General features: G+C 52.3%; 1 protein-coding gene across 1 annotated transcript in view; it reads right to left on the reverse strand.

Moving 5' to 3' along the window:
• The window catches only part of SLC27A3 (solute carrier family 27 member 3), a 34,396-nt gene extending 10,612 nt beyond the window's left edge, over positions 1–23,784 (reverse strand). The window contains exons 1-7 of the mRNA XM_060254142.1: positions 23,130–23,784; positions 12,048–12,257; positions 8,972–9,130; positions 4,561–4,685; positions 3,124–3,318; positions 1,907–1,997; positions 765–963 (exon numbers count right to left, since the gene is read on the reverse strand). Coding sequence (XP_060110125.1) covers positions 765–963; positions 1,907–1,997; positions 3,124–3,318; positions 4,561–4,685; positions 8,972–9,130; positions 12,048–12,257; positions 23,130–23,784 — 1,634 coding nt within the window. The remainder of the gene's footprint in view (positions 1–764; positions 964–1,906; positions 1,998–3,123; positions 3,319–4,560; positions 4,686–8,971; positions 9,131–12,047; positions 12,258–23,129) is intronic.
• Between the last annotated feature and the right edge of the window lie 79 nt (positions 23,785–23,863).

The following is a 23,863-nucleotide window of genomic DNA, read 5'->3' on the forward strand; positions in this document are numbered from 1 at the left end:
AGAGTGTTGGACTGGATGGGCCATTGGCCTGATCCAACAGGGCTTCTCTTATGTTCTTATGTGACACAGAGTGCTGGACTGGATGGGCCACTGGCCTGATCCAACAGGGCTTCTCTTATGTTTTTATGTGACACAGAGTGTTGGACTGGATGGGCCATTGGCCTGATCCAACATGGCTTCTCTTCTGTTCTTATGTGACACAGAGTGTTGGACTGGATGGGCCATTGGCCTGATCCAACATGGCTTCTCTTATGTTCTTATGTGACACAGAGTGTTGGACTGGATGGGCCACTGGCCTGATCCGACATGGCTTCCCTTATGTTCTTATGTGACACAGAGTGTTGGACTGGATGGGCCATTGGCCTGATCCAACATGGCTTCTCTTATGTTCTTATGTGACACAGAGTGTTGGACTGGATGGGCCATTGGCCTGATCCAACATGGCTTCTCTTATGTTCTTATGTGACACAGAGTGTTGGACTGGATGGGCCACTGGCCTGATCCGACATGGCTTCCCTTATGTTCTTATGTGACACAGAGTGTTGGACTGGATGGGCCATTGGCCTGATCCAACATGGCTTCTCTTATGTCCTTAAATGATGCCTTTAATTCAAATGTTTTCATGTTCGCTGCCTTGGAGTCCCTTATTGGGTGGAAAGGCAGCATGAAAACGTTCAAAATCAGTAAATATCTTCTCTTTACCACCACCACCCCGCAAAAAAACCCTGCCCCCCCCCATGGCAATTCTTTGCCCTTTCTCATACCTGAAAGTGTCCCCAGTGCGGTCCCAGAAGTAGATGAAGTTGTCAGCGTCCCGTAACATGAGGTCACCGGTGTTGAAGTAGGAGTCTCCCTCAGCAAAAACATTGCGCAGGAGCTTGGCTTCTGTCAGCTCTCGCCCTCCAGCATATCCCAGGAAGGGTGTCATTGGGGTCACAGGTGCGACCAGAAGCCCCGGTTCCCCTGGGAGGAAAGCAGAGAGTCGTACTGGTGTTGGAACTACGAGGGCAAGTGTCCCTGACCTTTTTCAGACTGTGAGCACCTTTGGAAGTCTGACACAGAATGGTGGGCGCAGCCCCAAAATGGCGGCCACGAAAGGCACAGCCAGCCCCAAAATGGCTGCCATGCCTCAGTCACACCCTGAAAATCCTTGTGCTACGATGGCTGCTTTCACCAAAGCAATTAAAAACCTGCACAGCCGAGCGAATGTCCAGTGGCCAATCAGAAGCCTGAAGAGGCAAGAGTCCCACCCAACACACACACACAAATGGGAAAAAAGAAAGCAAGAATTCCCTTTTCCTCCATGGAAGGAAGGAAGGAAGGAAGGAAGAAAGAAAGAAAGAAAGAAAGAAAGAAAGAAAGAAAGAAAGAAAGAAAGAAAGAAAGAAAGAAAGAAAGAAAGAAAGAAAGAAAGAAAGAAAGAAAGAAGACTTAGAAGAAGAAGGTTTATACCCCGCCCTTCTCTCTGAATCAGAGACTCAGAGCGACTTACAATCTCCTATATCTTCTCCCCCCACAATAGACACCCTGTGAGGTGGGTGGGGCAGAGAGAGCTCTCACAGCAGCTGCCCTTTCAAGGACAAACTCTGCTAGAGCTATGGCTGACCCAAGGCCATTCTAGCAGCTGCAAGTGAGTGGGGAGTGGGAAATCAAACCCGGTTCTCCCAGATAAGAGTCCGCACACTTAACCACTGCACCAAACTGGCTCAGGAAAGAAGGAAGGAAGAGAGAGAGAGAGAGAGAGAAAGGAAGAGAGAGAGAGAAAGGAAGGAAGGAAGGAAGGAAGGAAGGAAGGAAGGAAGGAAGGAAGGAAGGAAGGAAGGAAGGAAGGAAGGAAGGAAGGAAGGAAGGAAGGAAGGAAGGAAGGAAGGAAGGAAGGAAATCCCCCAACCCAAATCCCACTCACCAGTCGCCACACGCTGACACCGGCCAGCCTCGTCTCTTAGAGGAGTGCCCTGGAGGACGTCGTAACGAAGCAACTCGAACGGGAACAAACGCTGTCAAGGTGAGAGGTGAGAACTGTTTGCTTTCAGGAAAACAAAAAACCTGGGGGGCAAGGCAGGGTTGCCATCCTCCAGGAGGCAGCTGGAGATCTCCTGCTATTTACAATTGATCTCCAGGAGATAGAGATCAGTTCCCCTGGAGAAAATGGCCGCCTTGGAGGGTGGACTCTGTGGCATTATACCCTGCTGAGGCTCCTCCCCTCCCCAAACCCCGCCCTCTTCAGGCTTCACCCCCAAAATATCCAGGTATTTCCCAACCCAGAGCTGGCCACCCGCCCTCATCCAAGGCCAGCACAGACACCATGCTCTGTCATGTGGAAACCCCTCACCGAAATCCCAGGCACGTATCCGCCTGTAGTTGCTCCTTAGCCGCAGAGAGGAAATGAGCTCTACACATGCTCAGAGGCAATATCTCTTTCATTATTTGCCTGTGTGTCCTGTGTTTTCTAGACGGAAAAGTCCCAGACTCTTCAGCCTTTTCTCACAGGGAAGGTGCCAACCTCAGCTCTTTAAGAGGTTCACGTCCCAACAGGACGGGATCCGTGTTCCCATCTGCAAGTTCACGCCAACCGGTAGCCAGGCCCGGCGCTATAGTTTCTGCTGCCTAAGGCAGAACCCCGTGGCAGCGTCCCCCTCAGTGTAAAAGCCAACGACATCACCAGAATTGACATCATCAGGACGGTGCGCTGCATACCTTTTGGCCCAGCAGTTCTGTCCCGCTTTATAAAGTGCTGAGCAGGGGCTGCAGGGACATTGCTCCGAGCGAAGAAACAACGCCCCCCCTCCCCGGCAGCCCCTGCTGAGCTCCCTAAAAAGCAGGACAGGGCTGCCGGGCACCTTCCCCTGCCCAGCGTGCTCTGAGTTTGAAGCACGCTGGGCAGGGGAAGCCGCGTTCTTTCTAGGCTCTGAGACCTCCTCAGATCCCTCAGGCCCGGGAAAGGCTCGGGGACGGCGCAAGTAGGGTCGGGAAGGGGGCGCACGCCCCCACCCGTGCCTCTGTGGGAGCCATCGCCTAGTTCGACTCCCACGCGCCACCTCTGCCCGTAGCAGCTCCTCATTGATTTCCTGAGCCCCCAAGCTCGTCTGATGCTCCTCATGCCATTTCTGCTTCGATCCTCACCTTATAAAGCCAAGAGGCCCGCCCCACGGCGCCCACGGTCCCTGTGATGTTGAAGAAGCTCACGCTGCCCTCCGTCATGCCGTACGTCTCCACGATCCGCAAGTCCCCAAAGCGGCGGAGGAACTCCCGCCAGACATCTGCACGCAGCCCGCTGCCGACCGCCATGCGTAAGCTGTGCTCCCGGTCTCGGGGACTCTGGAAGGGGGAAGGAGAAAGGACGGGCTGAGAGCCAAGAAGGGAGACTGCTGCTCTGTCTCCAGGAGTGGTCCGAATCGCTGAACGTCAGAACGTGTTGATAGCCCAGAATCAGGAATCAAAAAATACACAAGGATCAGTCTTCAGACAATGGGTGGCAGCTGGGGAAAGGGCCTTTCCTGGGATGGCCCCGCACCTCTGGACACTCTAGCAGAGATGCTTGCCTGGTGACAGCGTTGATAGGAGTTGAGTATCTTGTTGAGCTGATTCTGGTTTTCTTGGCCTCTGGCTAGTTTGTTGTAGTGGTTAAGCGTGCGGACTCTTATCTGGGAGAACTGGGTTTGATTCCCCACTCCTCCACCTGCAGCTGTTGGAGTGACCATGGGTTAGTCTCAAGTTCTCTCAGAACTCTTCCCTCAAAAGTGGTTTTTGAAAGAGCTCCCTCAGCCCCACCTACCTCCCAGGGCGTCTGTTGTGGGGAGTGGAAGGGGAAAGAGATTGTAAGCTGCTCTGAGTGAAGGGTGGGGTATAAATCCAATCTCTGTTCTTATTATTATTTTAGAAGAAGAAGAACTGCAGATTTATAACCCGCCCTTCTCTCTGAATCGGAGTCTCAGAGTGGCTTACAATGCTCCAAATGGTTCTGCAGCAATGGTTCTATTTTCCTTCCGAATTTCCAATGGATAAACCTGACAAAAAAGCCTCCAAAGCAATTTCAAACTGGCACTTTACCAAGAGCGTTTCAAACCAGCGCTGAACCCACATTGTTGCAGAACCATTTAGAGCAGAGGTGGCCAACGGTAGCTCTCCTGATGTTTTTTTTGCCTACATCTCCCATCAGCCCCAGCCATTGGCCATGCTGGCTGGGGTTGATGGGAGGTGTAGGCAAAAAAACATCTGGAGAGCTACCGTTGGCCACCCCTGATTTAGAGCATTGTACCTTGTGAGGTGTTGCAGAACTATTCAGAGCACTGCACCTTTTGTAAGAATGTGATTTATGGAGCACCCTGTGCTAGAAGAGAAATCGAAGCCGGAGTAACCAAGTCGACTCCCTGCACGTTGGGACTCCTTTGTTGGAATTGTATATTTAAGTTTCCTACGGACTGTATTTAATACCAATGAATATACATAGCTATTTGGTCACTATAACCATTTTGGTTGTTTTTGTCTGTATCCTTAAAGTGGGAGTTTCATAGCTGCCCCTTGCCGATGAGGGGGTGGGGTAGCCTTCCCCATGCTAACCTGCGGCTGGTTCACCAAATACCGGCATAGCTCTCCGATGTACTGGAACACCGTCACGCCGTAGCGACGGCAGTCAGGCCAAAACTGGCTGACTGAGAATTTCTTCTTCAGCACGCAGGTAGCGCCTGGCAAGAGACAAAGCACAAGAACATAACGTAAGAGAAGCCATGATGGATCAGGCCAATGACTCACCGAGTCCGACACTCTGTGTCACATAAGAACAGAAGAGAAGCCATGTTGGATCAGGCCAATGGCCCATCCAGTCCAACACTTTGTGTCACATAAGAGCAGAAGAAAAGCCATGTTGGATCAGGCCAATGGCCCCTCCAGTCCAACACTCTGTGTCACATAAGAACAGAAGAAAAGCCATGTTGGATCAGGCCAATGGCCCATCCAGTCCAACACTCTGTGTCACATAAGAACAGAAGAGAAGCCATGTTGGATCAGGCCAATGGCCCATCCAGTCCAACACTCTGTGTCACATAAGAGCAGAAGAAAAGCCATGTTGGATCAGGCCAATGGCCCCTCCAGTCCAACACTCTGTGTCACATAAGAACAGAAGAGAAGCCATGTTGGATCAGGCCAATGGCCCATCCAGTCCAACACTCTGTGTCACATAAGAACATAAGAGAAGCCATGTTGGATCAGGCCAATGGCCCCTCCAGTCCAACACTCTGTGTCACATAAGAACATAAGAGAAGCCATGTTGGATCAGGCCAATGGCCCCTCCAGTCCAACACTCTGTGTCACATAAGAACATAAGAGAAGCCATGTTGGATCAGGCCAATGGCCCCTCCAGTCCAACACTCTGTGTCACATAAGAACATAAGAGAAGCCATGTTGGATCAGGCCAGTGGCCCCTCCAGTCCAACACTCTGTGTCACATAAGAACAGAAGAGAAGCCATGTTGGATCAGGCCAGTGGCCCCTCCAGTCCAATACTCTGTGTCACATAAGAACAGAAGAGAAGCCATGTTGGATCAGGCCAGTGGCCCCTCCAGTCCAATACTCTGTGTCACATAAGAACAGAAGAGAAGCCATGTTGAATCAGGCCAACAGCCCATCCAGTCCAACACTCTGTCACACAGTGGCCAAAAAAGCCCATGTGTCACCAGGAGGTCCATCAGTGGGGCCAGGACGCAATAAGCTCTCCCACTCTTGCCCCCCCCCCAAGCACCACGAAGACAGAGCATCACTGCCCCAGACAAAGAGTTCCAACAATACACTATGGCTAATAGCCACTGATGGACCTCTGCTCCATATGTTTATCCAATCCCCTCTTGAAAGTGTCTATGCTTGCAGCCGCCACCACCTCCTGTGGCAGTGAATTCCACATGTTAATCACCCTTTGGGTGAAGAAGTACTTCCTTCTATCCGTTCTAACCTGACTGCTCAGCAATTTCACTGAATGCCCACGAGTTCTTGCATTGTGAGAAAGAAAGAAAAGTACTTCTTTCGTCTGACCCCGTGTCATAATCCTCTGGACCTCCTAAGGGCTCAAGGTAGACCTTATAACCTCTGACCCAACGCCCCACATGTGTGCATCTGACAATATCCCTACCCTGCTGTTTAGATACTCCCCTGATCAATTGAGGGTCCTTCCCCCATCTCCCTTTTTCGTCGCCATTGGAGCCTTCCTCAAAGATTACGATAGGTAATGATCGCCCTGTTTGTCCATCCCTGTGTTTACCCCGTGCATTTTCACGCTATGTTCTTAGGCCTGTATGCGTGTCGTATGATTTTATACTCTTGTATCTTTGCTTTTATTTCATAATAAAACCCCTTGATTATTAGACAATATTTCCTCGTTACGGAGTGACTTCCAAAGGAGAAACTTCTGTATACATAGATTCTGATCTCGCTAAAGCCTAATTCCCCGACCCCCAAACCTAATTTTAGGGCAATTCAGATAACAGGCCCTCTGGAGCAGTGGTCCCCAATCTTTTTGACACCAGGGACCGGTTTTGTGGAAGACAATTTTTCCATGGACTGGGGGAGAGAATGGTTTCAGGATGATACAGTTGTGCACTTTATTTTGGTGTGGTGGTTAAGCGTGCAGACTCTTATCTGGGGGAACCGGGTTTGATTCCCCACTCCTCCACTTGCAGCTGCTGGAATGGCCTTGGGTTAGCCATAGCTCTGGCAGAGTTGTCCTTGAAAGAGCAGCTGCTGTGAGAGCTCTCTCTGCCTTACCCACCTCACAGGGTGTTTGTTATGGGGGAGAAAGGTAAAGGAGATTGTGAGTCACTCTGAGATTCAGAGTGGAGGGCAGGATATAAATCCAATGTCCTCTTATTACTATTATTACTACATTGTAATATATAATGAAATAATTATACAAGTCACGGATCGGTTGCTAACAGGCCACGGACCGGTACCAGTCCACGGTCTGAGGTTTGAAGACCTCTGCTCTGGAAGAACTGGCTGGCCACTGTGTGAGAGGGAAGGCTGGACTAGATGGACCCTCAGAGGGCTGATCCAGCAGGGCTCTTCTGATGTTCATATGAGGGGAAGGCCTCAGCCTCTCTGCCCTGTTGTTGGCCCTCCAGAGGAACTGGTTGAGGCCACTGTGTGAGGCAGGATGGTGGACTAGATGGACCCTCACTGGTCTGATCCAGCAGGGCTCTTCTGATGTTCTGAGGGGAAGGCCGCAGCCTCTCTGCCCTGTGGTTGGCCCTCTAGAGCAGGGGTGGCCAGCGGTGGCTCTCCAGATGTTTTTTGCCTACAACTCCCATCAGCCCCAGTCATTGGCCATGCTGGCTGAGGCTGATGGGAGTTGTAGGCAAAACATCTGGAGAGCTACCGCTGGCCACCCCTGCTCCAGAGGAACTGGTTGAGGCCACTATGTGAGGCAGGTTGCTGGACTAGATGGACCCTCATTGATCTGAGCCAGCAGGGCTCTTCTGATGTTCTTATGAGGGGAAGGCCGCGGCCTCTCTGCCCTGTTGTTGGCCCTCCGGAGGAACTGGTTGAGGCCACTGTGTGAGATAGGATGATGGACTGGATGGCCCGTCACTGGTCTGATCCAACAGGGCTCTTCTACCTTTCTTATGAGGAGAAGGCTTTGACCTCTCTGCCCTGTTGCTGGCCCTCCAGAGGAACTGGTTGAGGCCACTGTGTGAGACAGGAGGCTGGAGTAGTTGGACCCTCAGTGGTCTGATCCAGCAAGGCTCTTCTGATGTTCTTATGAGGGGAAGGCCTCGGCCCCTGTGCCCTGTTGTTGGCCCTCCAAAGGAACTGGTTATGGCCAGTGTGTGAGACAGGAGGCTGGACTAGTTGGACCTTCACTGGTCTGATCCAGCAAGGCTCTTCTGATGTTCTTATGAGGGGAAGGCCTCAGCCTCTCTGCCCTGTTGTTGGCCCTCCAAAGCAACTGGATGAGGCCACTGTGTGAGGCAGGAGGATTGGGGACCTCTGCTCTGGAAGAACTGGCTGGCCACTGTGTGAGACAGAAGGCTGGACTAGATGGACCCCCACTGGTCTGATCCAGCAGGGCTCTTCTGATGTTCTTATGAGGGGAAGGCCTCAGCCTCTCTGCCCTGTTGTTGGCCCTCCAGAGGAACTGGTTGAGGTCACTGTGTGAGACCGGATGCTGGACTAGATTGACCCTCACTGGTCTGATCCAGCAGGGCTTTTCTGATGTTCTTCTGAGGGGAAGGCCTCAGCCTCTCTGCCCTGTTGTTGGCCCTCCAGAGGAACTGGCTGAGGCCACTGTGTGAGGCAGGAGGCTGGACTAGATGGACCCTCACTGGTTTGATCCAAAAGGGCTTTTCTGATGTTCTTCTGAGGGGAAGGCCTCAGCCTCTCTGTCCTGTTGTTGGCCCTCCCGAAGAACTGGCTGAGGCCACTGTGTGAGGCAGGAGGCTGGACTAGATGGACCCTCACTGGTCTGATCCAACAGGGCTCTTCTGATGTTCTTATGAGGGGAAGGCCTCGGCCTCTCTGCCCTGTTGTTGGCCCTCCAGAGGAACTGGCTGAGGCCACTGTGTAAGGTAGGAGGCTGGACTAGATGGACCCTCACTGGTCTGATCCAGCAGGGCTCTTCTGATGTTCTTCTGAGGGGAAGGCCTCAGCCTCTCTGCCCTGTTGTTCGCCCTCCAGAGGAACTGGTTGAGGCCGCTGCGTGAGACAGGATGCTGGACTAAATGGACCCTCACTGGTCTGATCCAGCAGGGCTCTTATTTTTTTATGATGAGTTGTGGCAGCCATTTTGTGGCTGTGCCTGTCACACTATGTCAAAATTCCAAAGGTACCTGCAGGCTCAAAAAGGTTGGGAACCCCTACTGTAGAATTCAATTAACAGAAGCCTGCAAAATAAGCCAGAGCGTCCTGCACTTCTTCCAACTGCTGTCCTCAACACATGCCCCCAACAGAAGAGAACAAGAACGCCCTGGCATCGGCCCCAGACTCACCCAAGCCGAAGGTGCCAAGGATCCCCAGCAGAGCCCCTGCCAAGTGGTAGAGGGGCAGGGCCACGTAGATCACGTCGGAGCTGGTCCCACCTACCAGTTGATAGAACTTTAAGCACAGGATGCATTTCATGTGGCTGATGCGAGCGGCCTTGGGAAGCCCTGGAAGAGAGAGGAGTCCTGCAGATGAAACAAAGGCCATTTCTTTTTGGCCAGTTTGGTGTAGTGGTTGAGTGTGCGGACTCTTATCTGGGAGAACCGGGTTTGAGTCCACACTCCTCCACTTGCAGCTGCTAGCATGGCCTTGGGTCAGCCACATGTCTGGCAGAGGTTGTCCTTGAAAGAGCAGCTGCTGGAAGAGTCCTCTCAGCCCCACCCACCTCACAGGGTGTCTGTTATGAGGGAGGAAAGGAAAGGAGATCGTAGGCAGCTCTGAGACTCTGTCCTTGAAAGGGCAGCTTCTGGGAGAGCTCTCTCAGCCACACCCGCCTCACAGGGTGTCTGTTGTGGGGGAGGAAGGGGAAGGAGATTGTCGGCCGCTCTGAGACTCTGTCCTTGAAAGGGCAGTTTCTGTCAGAGCTCTCTCAGCCCCACCCAGCCCCAGAATTCTCCACTGCATATGCATATTGTGAGAGGTCCGTAGTGGACTTGAGGCACGGCAAGAGAAGAGATAGGAGAAGGAGGAGAGTTGGTTTTATATCCCACCCTTCACAACCTGAAGGATTCTTGGAGCAACTTAAAATCACCTTCTCTTCCTCTCCCCACAACCAACACCCTGTGAGGTTAGGTGCAGCTGACTGGGTTTGCTTCCCCGCTCCTCCTCCACATGCAGCCAGCTGGGTGACCTTGGGTCAGTCACAAATTCTCTCAGAGCTGTCCTCTCAAGAGCCGTTCTCTCAGAGCTCTCTCGGCCCCACCTCCCTCCCTCACAGGGTGTCTGTCGGGAGAGGAAGGGAAGGAGATCGTAAGCCGTTCTGAGACTCCCGAGCAAAGGGTGGGGTATAAATCCAACTCTCTTTTTTCTTTCTAACCATGACAGAACCCCTGGCGGCAATTTGCAGGGCTTCACATTTTTGTTTCAGGCAAAACCAAATTAAATCAAACTGTATTCAGAGGCTGCTATTCCCTGGAGCGGCCAATGCTTATCCCAGAAACAGAGAGGCCTCAATCGTCGTTCTGGGAATTCCCTTAACCTGCATCCGGAGTTATCTACAAATTCAAGCAACGGATCAGTCTTTGATCACCTCTCTGTGCTCATAAAATTTGCAACGGCCTATAGTTTCGAGAGAGCCAAATTATAACAAACAAACGTGATGATTCCTTGCCTTGGGTGCCAGTTGCCCGGCAGACAGACAAGGTTATCAATGTTTTAAAGAAATAAACAGAACTGAAGGGATAATTCAGCGTGGAGAGATACCATCAACAAAGCTGCTGCGAATAGAATTATAAAATAAAATCCTAAAATCACAGAGTTGGGCCACAGAGGCCATCTAATCCAACCCCCTGCTCAGTTTGGTGTAGTGGTTAAGTGTGCAGACTCTTATTTAGGAGGCAGGGAGAGAGGGGGGGGAGAGGAAGAGAAGAGAGAAAGGGGGGGAGGGTAGGAGGGAGATAGGGAGGGGGAGAGATGAGGGAGGGAAGGAGGCAGGGAGAGAGAGAGGGAGGGAGGGAGAGAAAGAGGGGGAGAGATAGAGAGAAGAGAGAAAGGTGAAGAGGGATAGAGGGGGAGAGGGTAGGAGGGGGAGGGGGAGAGAGGGAGGGAAGGAGGGAGAGAGAGGGGGAGAGAGGGAGGGAGGGGGAGAGAGGGGGGAGAGATAGAGAGGGGGGAGAAAGAGAAATGGAGGGAGAGGTATAGGGAGGGGGAGAGAGGGAGGGAGAGAAGGAGGGGGGAGACAGAGGGAGAAAGAGGGGGAGACGGAGGGAGAGAGAGGAGAGGGAGGGAAGGAGGGAAAAAGAGGGGGTACAGAGAGAGAGCCAAACAGGGAGGGAGAGAGAGATGGAGGGAGAGAGAGGGAGAGGGCAGGGGAGGGAGAGAGAGAGAGGGAGGGTGGGAGAGGGAGGGAAGGAGGGAGAGAGAGGGGGAGAGACAGAGAGGGAGGAGGAAAAAGAGGAATGGAGGGAGAGGTATAGGGAGGGGGAGAGAGGGAGGGAGAAGGGGAGAGGGAGGGAGAGGGAGGGAGAGAGGGGAGAGGGAGGGAGAAAGGTGGAGATGGAGGGAGGAGAAAGAGGGAAGGAGGGAGAGAGAGGGGGGACAGAGAGAGCCAGACAGGGTGGGAGAGAGAGATGGAGAGGGCAGGGGAGGGGAGGGAGAGACAGAGAGGGAGGGTGGGAGAGAGAGGGGGGGAAAGACAGAGAGGGAGGGAGAAAGAGAGAAATGGAAGGAGAGGTATAGAGGGGGAGAGAGGGAGGGAGAGAAGGGGAAAGGGAGGGAGAGAGGGAGACAGAGGGGGGAGAGGGAGGGAGAGAGGTAGAGGGAGGCAGGGAGAAAGGGGGAGAGGGAGGGAGAGAGAAGGGCAGAGGGAGGGAGAAAGGGAGGGGGGAGAGGGAGGGTGGGAGAGAGGGGGAGAGGGAGGAGAGGAAGGGAAGGAGGGAGAGAGAGGGGAGACAGAGAGAGACCCAGACAGGGAGGGAGAGAGAGGGAGAGGGGAGGGAGAAAGATAGAGAGAGGGTGGGAGAGAAGGAGAGGGAGGGAGGGAGGGGGGAGAGGGAGGGCGGGAGAGAGGGGGAGAGGAAGGGAAGGAGGGAGATAGATGGGAGAGAGACCCAGACAAGGATGGGGGGGAGAGAGAGGGAGAGGGGAGGGGAGGGGAGAGAGAAAGAGAGAGAGAGGGTGGAAGAGAGGGAGGGAGAGAGAGGAGGGAGAGAGGAGGGGGAGACGGAGGGGGGAGAGGGAGGGAGAGAGAGCGGGAGAGGGAGGGGGAGAGGAGGGGGAGTGAGAGAAGGAGTGAGAGGCGGGAGAGGGAGGGAGAGAGGAAGAGGGAGACGGGGGAGACGGAGGGAAGGAGGGACAGAGATAGAGCAGGGAGGGAGAGAGAGGGGGAAGGAGAGAAGGTCTCAGCCCAGCTGTGCAAGATGTTACCTGTGGTTCCAGAGGTGAAGATGTACAGGCAGGTGTCCGACAGGTCACTGGGGGTGGAGAGATCATAGGGCACTGGCTCCTCAGAAGACTCCTCCAGCAGGTCATCGAGAGCCGTCACCCCGGGAGGGTAGGGTCCCTTCCCCAACACCCAGACCACAATGCCCATTTCCTCCAAGTCGGGGAGGATGGGCTCCACCGCCTCAAAAAGATCTGTAGAGACAGAGAACAGAGACGGTAAGTGGCAAGTCTCATTTTGTACTCTGCAGGGAGGTCACTTCTCATAGGAACATGAGAGAAACCATGTTGGACCAGGCCAATGGCCCATCCAGTCCAACACTGTGTCACACAGTGGCCATAAGAACATAAGAGAAGCCATGTTGGACCAGGCCAGTGGCCCATCCAGTCCAACACTCTGTGTCACACAGTGGCCATAAGAACATAAGAGAAGTCATGTTGGATCAGGCCAATGGCCCATCCAGTCCAACACTCTGTGTCACATAGTGGCCATAAGAACATAAGAGAAGTCATGTTGGATCAGGCCAATGGCCCATCCAGTCCAACACTCTGTGTCACACAGTGGCCATAAGAATATAAGAGAAGCCATGTTGGATCAGGCCAATGGCCCATCCAGTCCAACACTCTGTGTCACACAGTGGCCATAAGAACATAAGAGAAGCCATGTTGGATCAGGCCAATGGCCCATCCAGTCCAACACTCTGTGTCACACAGTGGCCATAAGAACATAAGAGAAGTCATGTTGGATCAGGCCAATGGCCCATCCAGTCCAACACTCTGTGTCACATAGTGGCCATAAGAACATAAGAGAAGTCATGTTGGATCAGGCCAATGGCCCATCCAGTCCAACACTCTGTGTCACACAGTGGCCATAAGAATATAAGAGAAGCCATGTTGGATCAGGCCAGTGGCCCATCCAGTCCAACACTCTGTGTCACACAGTGGCCATAAGAATATAAGAGAAGCCATGTTGGATCAGGCCAATGGCCCATCCAGTCCAACACTCTGTGTCACACAGTGGCCAAAACCCAGATACCATCAGGAGGTCCACCAGCAATCTTCCCATGGTTGTCCCCCGAAGTACCAAAAATACAGCACATCACTGCCTCACACAATGTGTTCCATCTACACCTTTTGGTTAAGAGCCATTGATGGAGCTCTGTTCCATGTGTTTATCTCATGGGCAGGACGTTTTTTTGGTCCACTAACATCGACGCTTCCCTCTGCTGCAGGGTCCTTGCACTGTGGGGGAAGACGTTAGGAACACAAGAGAAGCCATGTTGGATCAAGCCAAAGGCCCATCCAGTCCAACACTCTGTGTCACACAATGGCCAAAAAAACTCCAGGAGCCATCAGGAGGTCCATCAGTGGGGCCAGGGCACTAGAAGCCCTCCCACTGTTGCCCCCCCCCCCAGCACCAAGAATACAGAACATCACTTGCCCCAACAATACGCTGTGGCTAAGAGCCACTGATGGACCTCTGCTCCAGATGTTTATCCATTTGCCATTACCGGAAACGGATCCAGGAGATCCAGAAATCTCATAGCGAGCAAAAGAAGGTTTCTCCTTCAGTCTTTGAAACTGTCTTCGTATAAGACAAAGGATCAAGAAAAATCAGCAGATTTGGACACTAGCACAAACTCTGGCAACGGTATTAGTCACATTCAAACAAGAAACACATGCTTGGAGATACGTTCATTCCAGAGGGGCACCCATGTTCTTCTCCAGCAGCAAAACAAAACTGGAATCCCGGGGCACCTTGCATACTTATAAAATTTATTCCAGAAGCGGCTTTTGTGAGGCAGAACTCAATATATGGTGGGTAGGTTGTGAGCCAGTGGGCAGAGCTGGCCCTAGGGTGCAAGCAGACTGGGGGTACCAAACCGGGCACCCCCCAGGTGTGGGTGGGCAGCTGCTTGAGTTCCCCGAACCTCTTGGGAGTCTTCTGAGAGGCACAGAAGCAGCGACACTCCCTGCCTTTGCACCTCTGGAACGCACCAATAGGATGGAATGAAGGGGGAAGGACGATCGTCCTCCCCCCCTTCATTCTATCCTATTGGTGCATTCTATTCTATAAGCCCTTTGGATAAAATGGAGGGATCGGGCCGCAGCTGCAGCGCGGCTCTAAAAAAGAAGGCGACGACAACTGCAGATTTATACCCCGCCCTTCTCTCAGAGTGGCTCACAATCTCCTTTTTCCTTCCTCCCCCACAACAGGCACCCTGTGAGGTGGGTGGGGCTGAGAGGGCTCTCACAGCAGCTGCCCTTTCAAGGACAACCTCTGCCAGAGCTATGGCTGACCAAAGGCCATTCCAGCAGCTGCAAGTGGAGGAGTGGGGAATCAAACCCGGTTCTCCCAGATAAGTGTCCACGCACTCAACCACTACACCAAACTGGCTCTCCAGAAGGGGATTTAAACGTTAAACCCCTTCTCTGGTGTGGCACCACAGGGACAGCCGAATCCCTCCATTTTATCCAATGGACTCATGGAGGGGAGCAATTAGTTAGTTTTGCCTAGGGCGCAAAAGGCTCTAGAGCCAGTGTTTTGGAGTGGGCAGTGCCGAACTAGGTACGTGGAAGACTTCGAGTTCAAATCCCAATCAGCCGTGAAATATAACGAGCGACCCTGGGACCACCCACACTCTCTGAAAACAAATTACTTGGTAGGGCTGTTCTGAGAATAAAAAGGGAGGAGAGAACATCTTGAACTCTTCAGAGAAAGGAAGCTAAACTGGGTCGGTCCTAGTTAGTACGCAGACGGGAGACTACCAAGGAATACCGGGGTTGCTACGCAGAGGCAGGCGAGGTCAAACGACTTCTGACTATCTCTTGCCCTGAAAATCCTCTGGGGTCAGTGTCCCCCCTAAGCTGAGTCGACATTGAGCTCTACAATTCAGCATAGTTATTATGATTTTAAATCTATCAACGATACATTCATGACATTTTAGAAGTGCACAGCTCTAATCTGAAGATTTGGTTTTCATGATACTTCTGAATGTAAATTTTTATACTGTGATAATCTATCCATCCATCGCTTTTTTTGTAGAAAAAGCCTAGCAGGAACTCATCTGCATGTTAGGCCACACCCCCTGATATCACCATTGTTGCACATAGGGCTTCTTTTGTAGAAAAAAGCCTAGCAGGAACTCATCTGCATATTAGGCCACACCCCCTGATATCACCATTGTTGCACACAGGGCTTCTTTTGTAGAAAAAGACCAGCAGGAACTCATCTGCATATTAGGCCACACACCCCGATATCACCATTGTTGCAAACAGGGCTTTTTTTGTAGAAAAAGACCAGCAGGAGCTCATTTGCATATTTGGCAACACCCCCTGATATCACCATTGATGCACACAGGGCTTCTTTTGTAGAAAAAGGCCAGCAGGAACTCATCTGCATATTAGGCCACACACCCCTGATATCACCATTGTTGCACACAGGGCTTCTTTTGTAGAAAAAGACCAGCAGGAGCTCATTTGCATATTTGGCAATACCCCCTGATATCACCATTGTTGCACACAGGGCTTCTTTTGTAGAAAAAGACCAGCAGGCGCTCATTTGCATATTTGGCAACACCCCCTGATATCACCATTGTTGCACACAGGGCTTCTTTTGTAGAAAAAGCCTAGCAGGAACTCATTTGCATATTAGGCCACACACCCCTGATATCACCATTGTTGCACACAGGGCTTCTTTTGTAGAGAAAGCCTAGCAGGAACTCATCTGCATATTACGCCACACACCCGATATCACCATTGTTGCACACAGGGCTTCTTTTGTAGAGAAAGACCAGCAGGAGCTCATTTGCATATTTGGCAACACCCCCTGATATCACCATTGTTGCACACAGGGCTTCTTTTGTAGAAAAAGCCTAGCAGGAACTCATTTGCATATTAGGCCACACACCCCTGATATCACCATTGTTGCACACAGGGCTTCTTTTGTAGAGAAAGCCTAGCAGGAACTCATCTGCATATTAGGCCACACACCCCTGATATCACCATTGCTGCACACAGGGCTTCTTTTGTAGAAAAAGCCTGGCAGGAACTCATTTGCATATTTGGCCACACCCCATGACACCGAGCCAGCTGGAACTGTGTCCCCCTGCGTTCCTGCTCAAAAAAAGCCATCTATCTATCTAACACATTTTTGTTTTTAGCTCACACACTTTTGTCTTAGCTCAGGAAAAATGGCCCCGGAGCAAACTAATTGATGCAGTAGCTCACACCTTTAATGCCAGCAGCTCACAAAGTAGAATTTTTGCTCACAAGACTCCACAGTTTAGAGGCAGCATTGTGTGGGGTCATCATAAATCGGTTGCAACTTGGATGGTATTTTCCAGCCAGACAATTTATGTATCGCACAAATTCTTAGAAAGTATTTCAAGCAAAGCCACAGAATCATACTGTAGTTGGAGAGGGAACTTCAGGGTCATCTAGTCTAACCTCCTGCACAATGCAGGAGCTTCACAAATACTCCCCCCCCCCATGCTCTCAGTGACCCCTGATCCATGCCCCGAAGATGCCAAAACCCTCCAGGATCCCTGGCCAAACTGGCCTGGAGAAAAATTGTTTCCTGATCCCAAAGTGGCAATCAGCATTTCTCTAGCCGTGTAAGAAAGGGCCATGAGAATTAAGCACTGACGCAACCCTTCCTGTCTTTGTCCTTGAAAGCATCCCACTTATTTTATACAAGAAAAATCCCATGGTCCTTCACTCCCCTCCCCCCCATTTCCAAAACAACCTTTTTTTTTTTCTCATTGAAAAACTGGGGGGAGACGGGAAGTCCTTGGGGGGAACAATCGATTTCTTCTAAACTTTTCTGGGCACTTGCATCTGTGTCTTCAATATCAGGATACCGAGTTCCTAGGAAAAGGCGCAGAGTGGTAAAGCTGCTGCGCTGCAGTCTGAGCTCTCTGCTCACGACCTGAGTTTGATCCCGGCGGAAGCTGGGTTCAGGTAGCCGGCTCGAGGTTGACTCAGCCTTCCACCCTTCCGAGGTCGGTAAAATGAGTACCCGGCTTGCTGGGGGGGGGGGGGGAAGTGTAGATGACTGGGGAAGGCAATGGCAAACCACCCTGTAAAAAGTCTGCCAAGAAAACAGCGTGACATGACATCAGCCCAGAGTCAGAAACAACTGGTGCTTGCACAGGGGACTACCTTGACCTTTATTAAAGCTGCGCAAATGCTAAATCTTTGTCACTTGGAATCCCATCCAAGGCAAGAGTGGCATATATGAAAATACAAAGCTGCCTTATACTGGATCAGACCCTTCGTCCATCCAAGTCAGTACTGTCTACTCAGACTGGCAGCGGTTCTCCAGCTGAGGTTTTTCACATCTACTTGCCTGGACCTTTTGGAGATGCTGGGGATTGAACCTGGGACCTTCTGCTTACCAAGCAGATGCTCTACCACTCAGCCGCCACCCTGCCTCGATAGTGACTCCACCTTCAAATCTCCTGGAATTTCCCAAACCAGAGTTGGCGATCCTTGAAAATAAGAACAAGGCTTGTGCAGAATCTCTGTAGAAGAAGAAGAATTGCAGATTTATACCCCGCCCTTCTGTCTGAATCAGAGACTCAGAGTGGCTTACAATTACCTTTATCTTCTCCGCCCACAACAGACACCTGTGAGGTGGGCGGGGCTAAGAGAGCAAAGCTTCACTATATAATTTGCTCTCTTTGAAAATCGATGGTTTCAGGATGATACAATTGTGCACTTTATTTCTAAAGTCTTTGCTGTGGTGGTGAAGTGTGCAGACTCTTATCTGGGAGAACGGGACTTGATTTCCCACTCCTGCGCTTGCAGCTGCTGGAATGGCCTTGGGTCAGCCATAGCTCTCTCAGGAGTTGTCCTTGAAAGGGCAGCTTCTGGGGGGAGCTCTCTCAGCCCCACCCACCTCACAGGGTGTCTGTTGTGGGGGGAGGAAGGGAAAGGAGATTGTGAGCCGCTCTGAGACTCTGTCCTTGAAAGGGCAGCTTCTGGGAGAGCTCTCTCAGCCCCACCCACCTCACAGGGTGTCTGTTGTGGGGGGAGGAAGGGAAAGGAGATTGTGAGCCGCTCTGAGACTCTGTCCTTGAAAGGGCAGCTTCTGGGAGAGCTCTCTCAGCCCCACCCACCTCACAGGGTGTCTGTTGTGGGGGGAGGAAGGGAAAGGAGATTGTGAGCCGCTCTGAGACTCTGTCCTTGAAAGGGCAGCTTCTGGGAGAGCTCTCTCAGCCCCACCCACCTCACAGGGTGTCTGTTGTGGGGGGAGGAAGGGAAAGGAGATTGTGAGCCGCTCTGAGACTCTGTCCTTGAAAGGGCAGCTTCTGGGAGAGCTCTCTCAGCCCCACCCACCTCACAGGGTGTCTGTTGTGGGGGGAGGAAGGGAAAGGAGATTGTGAGCCGCTCTGAGACTCTGTCCTTGAAAGGGCAGCTTCTGGGAGAGCTCTCTCAGCCCCACCCACCTCACAGGGTGTCTGTTGTGGGGGGAGGAAGGGAAAGGAGATTGTGAGCCGCTCTGAGACTCTGTCCTTGAAAGGGCAGCTTCTGGGAGAGCTCTCTCAGCCCCACCCACCTCACAGGGTGTCTGTTGTGGGGGGAGGAAGGGAAAGGAGATTGTGAGCCGCTCTGAGACTCTGTCCTTGAAAGGGCAGCTTCTGGGAGAGCTCTCTCAGCCCCACCCACCTCACAGGGTGTCTGTTGTGGGGGGAGGAAGGGAAAGGAGATTGTGAGCCGCTCTGAGACTCTGAAATTCAGAGCAGAGGGCAGGATATAAATCCAATGTCATCTTATTATTATTATTGCTACTACTACGTTGTAATATATAATGAAATAATTATACAACTCACGGCCCGGTTGCTAACAGGCCACGGACCGGTACCAGTCCACTGCCCAGGGGGTGGGGACCACTGTTCTATGTGATTAGTTTCACTTTATGTTGCTGAATTTTGTTCTATGTTTATAAAGCACTGGTAAGTTTTGTATTATTATTGAGGCTGGCTTTTCCGCGGAGGTATTTTTACCTTTTTCCCTTCTCCACCTGGGGATTGGCAACCCTAATCCATCCCTATATCACTGTAGGCATCTCCAAGCAGGAAGAACGGAGATGGCTCCCTCTTAGTATGTTGAAAACCGACTTCTGCTTTTTAACCACCGCTGCTCATTTGCTTTAAACCTGTCCTCCTTTCAGTTTTTCGTTTGTTGTAACTGCTGGCCGATGTTAAGCGTTCCAGCAGAAAAGCCAAAGAGAAGATCCATAAGGGATCCTAAACGGTGTCTCACCCTCCGAAGCCCACAAATGCCAATGGACTTTGAAGGAGGTCAATAGGGTCAGGTAGAGCTCTCCTGGGAGGACAGAGATCGGCTCCCCTGGAGAAAATGGCAGCTCTGGAAGGTGGACTCTATGGCATTCTCCCCCACCAAAGTCCCTCCCCTCTCCAAGCCCTGCCCACTTTAGGCTCCACCCACTCCCCCCAAATCTCCCAATCCAGAGCTGGCAACAGAGCTGGCAACCCTAGGTTGGGAACAATGGCACCAGTAAGCATTCACAACTCCAGAAGCCTTCCCTAAATGTTGTTAAAAGCCAGGGGTGGAATTCTAGCAGGAGTCCCTTTGCATATTAGGCCACACCCCCTGATGTAGCCAATCCTCCAAGAATTTACAAGGCTCTTTTTTGTAAGCTCTTGGAGGATTGGCTACACCAGGGGTGTGTGACCTAATAGGCAAAGGAGCTTTTGCTAGAATTCCACTTCTGTTAAAAGTTAACATACATTTTGGGAGAACGGTGTTGTTGACGTGCGTTTCACCCTCAGGCCTGCCGGTGGATCAATGTTATCTTGGGCTCCCCACCCCCAACAATAAACCTTTGGAAGATGATGAAGATATTGGATTTATATCCCGTCCTATACTGTGAATCTCAGAGTCTCAGAGCAGCTCACAATCTCCGCTACCTTCCTTCGCCCCCCACAACAGACAACCTGCGAGGCGGGTGGGGCTGAGAGAGCTCTTACAGCAGCTGCCCTTTCAAGGACAACTCCTGTGAAAGCCATGGCTGACCTCTGCCAGAGCTACGACTGACCCAAGGCCATCCCAGCAGCTGCAAGTGGAGGAGTGGGGAATCAAACCTGGTTCTCCCACATAAGAGTCTGCACGCTTAACCAGCTATATGTAGCTCTGCTCACTGTACCCCATTTCATTGTATGACGAAGTGTGCACGCATGCGAAAGCTTACATTCTGAATAAAACTTTGTTGCTCTTAAAGGTGCCTTTTATTTTATTTATTAACTTTCCATTTATATCCCGCCCATTCCAAACGGACTCAGGGCGGCTAACAATCATATAAGTCTTGCCATAGCCTGGCAAGACTACGGCACCAAGAGCAGCTGGAGAAGAAAGAAGGAGGAGGAGACGACGACGACAATATTGGATTTATATCCCACCCTATACTCTGAATCTCAAGAGTCTCACAGCGGTCACAATCTCCTCTACCTTCCCTCACCCCCAACAACAGGCACCCTGTGAGGTGGGTGGGGCTGAGAGAGCTCAATTCCCTCTTGAAGCTGTCTGAGCTTGCATTTAAAATCATAAAATAATTCAATAAAAATACATAAGCACCAGCCTGACTTGGATGGCCCAGGCACAAGCCCCATCTCATCAGATCTTGAAAGCTAAGCAGGGCCAACCCTGGCAAGTACTTGGGTGGGAGACCTCCTTGGAATACCAGTACCGGGAAGCAGAGGCAGGCTGTATCAAGCCAGTTCTCTGAATGTCCCCCATGCTACAGTAGGGGTCGCCGGAGATCACCATGATTTTCTGGCACAGGTATATAGACACACACACACACAAAATGCAAAAATGAAGAAGACGATATTGAATTTATATCCCACCCTATACTCTGAATCTCAGAGTGGTCACAATCTCCTTTACCTTCCCCCCACAGCAGACACCCTGTGAGGCAGGTGGGGCTGAGAGAGCTCTCACAGCAGCTGCCCTTTCAAGGACAACCTCTGCCAGAGCTATGGCTGACCCAAGGCCATTCCAGCAGGTGCAAGTGGAGGAGTGGGAAATCAAACCCGGTTCTCCCAGATAAGAGTCCGCACACTTAACCACTACACCAAACTGGCTCTCCGGCACCTTGAAACTGGCCCACTGCTGGAAGCGGAGACCTTGGCGGCGGCAGCTGGAGCCGGGGGGGACCACGAGCAGTGGATTGGGAAGGTAGGGGCTGTGGCTGAATGGAAGAGCAAGCAGAAGGTCCTAAATTCAATCCCTGGCATCTTCAGTTAAACTGATTAGGTAGTAGATGATGGGAAACACTGGAGACCCTGGAGAGCCACTGCCAATCCGAGTCAACAAGACTGACTGGAAGGACCCAGGGTCTGGTTCAATACAAGGCGGTTTCATGCAGGGAGGGATCAGGCCGCAGCGGTGGCGCGACTCTAGAGAAGGAGATTTAAACCTCAAGTCCAATTCAAGAAACATCTGAGGACTCTGGGGGTGGAGCCAGGAGACATTGGGATGGAGCCAGGAGCAAGGTTGTGACAAGCATAACTGAACTCCAAAAGGAGTTCTGGCCCTCACCTTTAAAGGGACTGCACTGCACATCTTTTAAATGCCTTCCCTCCATTGGAAATAATAGATAGGGGCACCTTCTTTGGGGGCTCATAGAAATGGACCCCCTGGTCTAATCCTTTTGAAATTTGGAGGGTATTTTAGGAAGAGGTGTTGGATGCTATGCTGAAAATTTGGTGCTTCTACCTCAAAAAACAGCCCCCCCCCCGGAGACCCAGATACCCACAGATCAATTCTCCATTATGCCCTATGGGAATCGGTCTCCACAGGGCATAATGGAGTGCCCAGAAACCGTGAAAGTTAACATCAGAGCAGAACCGGATCTACATGTTTTTTGAGGGGGAGGGATTAAAAAATGATACCCCATAAGAACATAAGAGAAGCCATGTTGGATCAGGCCAATGGCCCATCCAGTCCAACACTCTGTGTCACACAGTAGCAAAAAATTTAATATATAAACACACACTGTGGCTAATAGCCACCGATGGACCTCTGCTCCATATTTTTATCTAAACCCCTCTTGAAGGTGGCCATGCTTGTGGCCACCACCACCTCCTGTGGCAGTGAATTCCACATGTTAATCACCCTTTGGGTGAAGAAGTACTTCCTTTTATCCGTTTTAACCTGGCTGCTCAGCAATTTCATCGAATGCCCTAACCTGGCTGCTCAGCAATTTCATCGAATGCCCCTTATGGGCCATTCTATCTTATGGTCTCATGGAATCCAATGGACTCCGTACCCAATTTGGCGCCCCCCCCTCTGCCCCCTCCCCCCAGACCCGGCCCTGCACCAGCGTAAAGCACAAATGCTCACGGTCACAGAGGCTGAAAACATCAAAATTCCATTGCACCTTGAAATATATGACAAATGCATTTTTAACACTTTAAACGCTGGGTTACAATGAACCCCCCCCCCCCCAAGTACAAATTCCTTGCAGGCTTGGCTAAGTGCATTAAAGCAACAGTGTCCCTTCAACGAACTTTTTGTGCTACTTTAGGGAAACTCCCGTTCCTTTCTCAAATGCTGGCACGAAGATGCGACGAGAGCCTCCAGGGGTCGCTTTGTAGAAGAACAGGAGCTCATGCAGGGATCGTTCTGCAGCTGCACCTCCTAGTCAATGGACGAGGTGGGGAGCAACGTTCCCTCTACACTGCAGAGTCTCGCGAGTCCAAATTTTACTTGGTGAGCTACTGGCATGGAAAGTTATGAGATGCGCATCAATGAGTGTGCTGTGTGTGTGTGTGTGTGGTCATCTTTCCCGAGCGAAGGCAAAAATGTGTAAGCTGCAGGCTAACGATCTGTGAGCCGGCTCACACGAACTCAGCTTGCAGGGAACACCGCTGGGGAGGAGGAAGAGGGGGAACCCTCAGAAAGGTTTCGTGGGAGCTGCGTTCCTGTGAGTTCCTGCTGAATCCGAGGCCTGAATGTCTCCAATGAGCAGGTGCCAGGCAGTCTAAGGCCGGCCCTGCCCCCCACCCCACCCCTCCCCAGCGGAAGCCCCAGACTCACCGTGGGCCACCAGGAGGGCCCGGGCGCCGCAAGCGCGCAGGCAGTGGAGCAGTGCCCCTCGCCGCAGCGCGGTGCCCAGGAAAGCCGCCCGGACGCCCAGCTTGGCGAGGCCGATCCAGGCCCAGACGAAAGCGGGTTCGTTGCCTATCAGGAGAGCCACCGTCTGGCCGGGCACCAGGGGGCCTCCGGCGACGGGCCGGGCTCTCAGCAGCGCGTTGGCCACCCGGTTGCTCTCCCGCTCCGCCTGGCCGTAGGTGAAGCTGCGCTCCTCGTAGCGCACGAAGACGCGCTCCGCCCGCCGGCGCGCCAAGCGCCCCCAGCGCTGCGCCAGGCTGCCCGGCTCTCCCAGCAGCTGCCGCCGGCCCTGCCACGCTCGGAGCAGGAAGGCCAGCTCGGGCCCCGCCTGCGGCCACAGCCGGCGCTGCAGCCCCAGCCCCAGCAGCGCCGCCAGCAGCAGCCCCAAGGCGGCCGCGCCCAGCGCCGAGGCCACCATCGCGCCTTTCTCCTCCCCGGCTCGCTCCGCGCGCTGCGCCAAAGACGCCCCTGCCCGAGCTTGGCCGAGCTGGGCGGGCCCCGGAAAGCCCCGCCTCTGCCAGCCCCGCCGGAGGACGGCGAGGAGGGGGCCGCGGCTGCCGCGCAGAGTTTGAGCCTGCATCTCGCGCATTTGTTTTTGGTTTTACCTCAGGGAAGAGAACCCGAACCCTCCCCCCCCCCGCAGCAAACGAATTGATGCG

This window comes from Heteronotia binoei, chromosome 1 (assembly GCF_032191835.1).
Source record: "Heteronotia binoei isolate CCM8104 ecotype False Entrance Well chromosome 1, APGP_CSIRO_Hbin_v1, whole genome shotgun sequence".
NCBI classification, from domain to species: Eukaryota; Metazoa; Chordata; class Lepidosauria; order Squamata; family Gekkonidae; genus Heteronotia; species Heteronotia binoei.